Source organism: Notothenia coriiceps, unplaced genomic scaffold (assembly GCF_000735185.1).
Source record: "Notothenia coriiceps isolate Sejong01 unplaced genomic scaffold, NC01 NC01_scaffold00035666, whole genome shotgun sequence".
In the NCBI taxonomy this organism is placed as follows: domain Eukaryota; kingdom Metazoa; phylum Chordata; class Actinopteri; order Perciformes; family Nototheniidae; genus Notothenia; species Notothenia coriiceps.
This window is the reverse complement of record NW_011368367.1, coordinates 1-2651: the sequence shown is the minus strand read 5'-3', so window position 1 is coordinate 2651 and position 2651 is coordinate 1. Positions and strand designations below refer to the sequence as shown.

The 2651-nt window shown below is 42.8% G+C and overlaps 1 protein-coding gene across 1 annotated transcript; it reads right to left on the bottom strand.

Annotated features, from left to right (window-relative positions):
* Window positions 1–868: 868 nt before the first annotated feature.
* Window positions 869–1775, bottom strand: LOC104963153 (ADP-ribosylation factor-like protein 13B; the record flags this gene model as incomplete). Its single annotated transcript, XM_010791715.1, has 3 exons — window positions 869–977; window positions 1272–1474; window positions 1659–1775. Coding segments are annotated over 3 exons (429 nt in total), but the record flags the coding sequence as incomplete, so codon positions are not given.
* Window positions 1776–2651: the final 876 nt, after the last annotated feature.

Below are 2651 nucleotides of genomic sequence, written 5' to 3'. Positions count from 1 at the left end.
CGAACTCAAATACCTGTACTTTCTACTTCTTACATGTTGAACTCAAATGCCTGTACTTTCTACTTCTTACATGTTGAACACAAATACCTGTACTTTCTACTTCTTACATGTTGAACTCAAATACCTGTACTTTCTACTTCTTACATGTTGAACTCAAATACCTGTACTTTCTACTTCTCACATGTTGAACTCAAATACCTGTACTTTCTACTTCTCTCATTTCCCAAACAGGCTGGTTCCTTTAGTCTGAATGTGTGTTTGGTGGCGTGATCATTATTATTTAGAGTCATTGCGTGCCTATTGATTTGAACACGATCCGTGTATCCATCATTTCCTGGTCTTCTCTAAAGAAGAGGGACCAATGGAAACGTTGTCATGTTGCCGTTGTTCAGCATGGAAACATTCATTAGCTAACAATGACATTATTGTTCTATTAATATAAAGGGAGGTCAGGTACTCTTTAAAACAGCTGCTAGTTATGGGTACTTTTTACTGAAGTACATTTCAAAGTTCTTTAATTTGACTTGAGTAAAGAAGTTTAGTCAGTACTTTTACCAGAGTATTTTAAAACCTGAGTATCTGTAGTACTTGAGTAAAGGATGTGTACTTTTGCCATCTCTGCACTTTGGAAAGCTAACGTCTCGAGCTAATAGTGTTAGCTTCTTTAGTAACTTCAGTGCTCTTACCTGCAGGCACGCTCAAGTTCTTTACTCAAGCCCTTTGACTTGAGTAAAGAAGTTTAGTCAGTACTTCTACTTTCACCAGAGTATTTTTAAACACGAGTATCTGTACTTCTACTTGAGTAAAGGATGTGTGTACTTCTACTGGAGTAAAGGATGTGTGTACTTGTGCTCACACACACCACAGAGATCACGTTGCTGATTGGCTGAAAGGGGTTTGGGATGTTTTCCTCGTCGAGCTCCTCTTCCTCGATAGGCCTTCCCTCGCGTTCTGCCTCTTCGCGCTCTTCTCGCTCCCTACGGACACAACACCACGTTCACTTTGAAGCTCAATGATGCAACGCTTTGAGATTTAATAACCAGTCAGGGGGAGTTTTCCCCTCGATCGAAACAAAGTGCAATATCCAGGGTTCTTAGAGGCTATAAAAGTGAGAGTGAAGCACTTTGGAAAAACTTTTAAGCATCGTAAACTAAACTGTACTTTGTGTATTTACTAGATTGCGTATTTAAAACTCCAAAAGCTAATTTCTTGATTTTTCTGGAGGGCTTTATTGCTGAAATGTTATCTCAGAGTCCCTTCGTGATCCTCACCTCTCCTGTCGTATCCTCCTCACCCTCTCCGCCCTCTCCTTCTTGTCCTGTTCCTCCTGAGCGCGCTGCTCCGCCGTGTCTTTCTGCACGCGCTCAGTAATGGCCTCGTAGTCTTTGGCAATGTTGTTGAGGAGCCACTTCAGGCCCTTCTTGATGGACTTGTCGACCTTTTTGCCGTAACCCAGAACGGCCGAGCATGGCTCCTGGGGGACGGATGCATATTAGGAAACCTCTCCGAAAAAGATTTAGCTTTACGAGAGATGAAAAGCAGACATACTAAAGAAGGAGAGTGAACTGGGCCTTTGAGTGTGTTTGGGGGGAAGCTGCAGTTCAATGCCCTTGATGAAATTCAAGTGGCGTTTCCACAACAGGTGCACAAACACTTACGATCTGACAGAGACACTTGTTCTCGTTAACAAGCTTCTCTAACGACAGGTTCTCAATGATGTCGGCCTCAGCCAGCGCTCCCTCCTGGTCCTGCTTGTTGGCAAGCCTGAGAGCACAGAGAGGAATAAGGAGATATTAGTGATTAACGTCGAGTAGGAAAAGCTAAATAAATACAATCCCTCTCCTGTGACTCGACCGGAGGAGCTCAAGCTGCAGGGACAGCTGTTCAACTCAATCTCTGCACAAAGTGTTAGTGGCTGGAAAGCTTATGGAAATATGACTTGTTTGAATAAAACACCATCTGACTACCTGAAGAAGTTCTGTGTGTCTCAACGTATGCTGGGTGTCCCGATCACTGATTATGCAGATTAATCTTTTTCTCGTTTTCAGACTTCTAGGTGAACCAGTTTCTCTGTGACCAACTCGTCTTTTACACCTCTGTGCTTTCACTTTTTAGAGTAGTTTTAAAGGTCCCTTATTATCCTGTTTCTCATCAATATATCACAGGTCTCAGATATATACAGAGCCTGTCTCTGATTGGCTGAAACACCAAACAGATCATTGCAGCATTACCCATAATCCCCTCTGTTTCAGCCCTGTTTCCAAAGTGCTGATTCTCTGTCTGTTACTTTAGATGAAAATAAGGAGCCCCTCCCCACGCCCCTCTGAGAGACATTTGGTTACAAAGAAGTCAATGGTGCTCTAGAGGAGATTCAGGTGATAAGGTGGGGGGGGTACCTTGGTTGGTGATTGGCTAATGGTTACACGAGCCAACACATCGTTATGACATCATAAAGTGGCCAAAATCTGATCAGCTCATTTTCAGATAGGTTTTTATAGAAATGGATCAAAAAGAGAGAGAATCTTTCAGAGTCTCTTTCCACAGAGGGGACACATGTTGATGTAGAAGAGACATGGAGAAGAGGGGACACATGTTGATGTAGAAGAGACATGAAGAAGAGGGGACACATGTTGATGTAGAAGAGACATGAA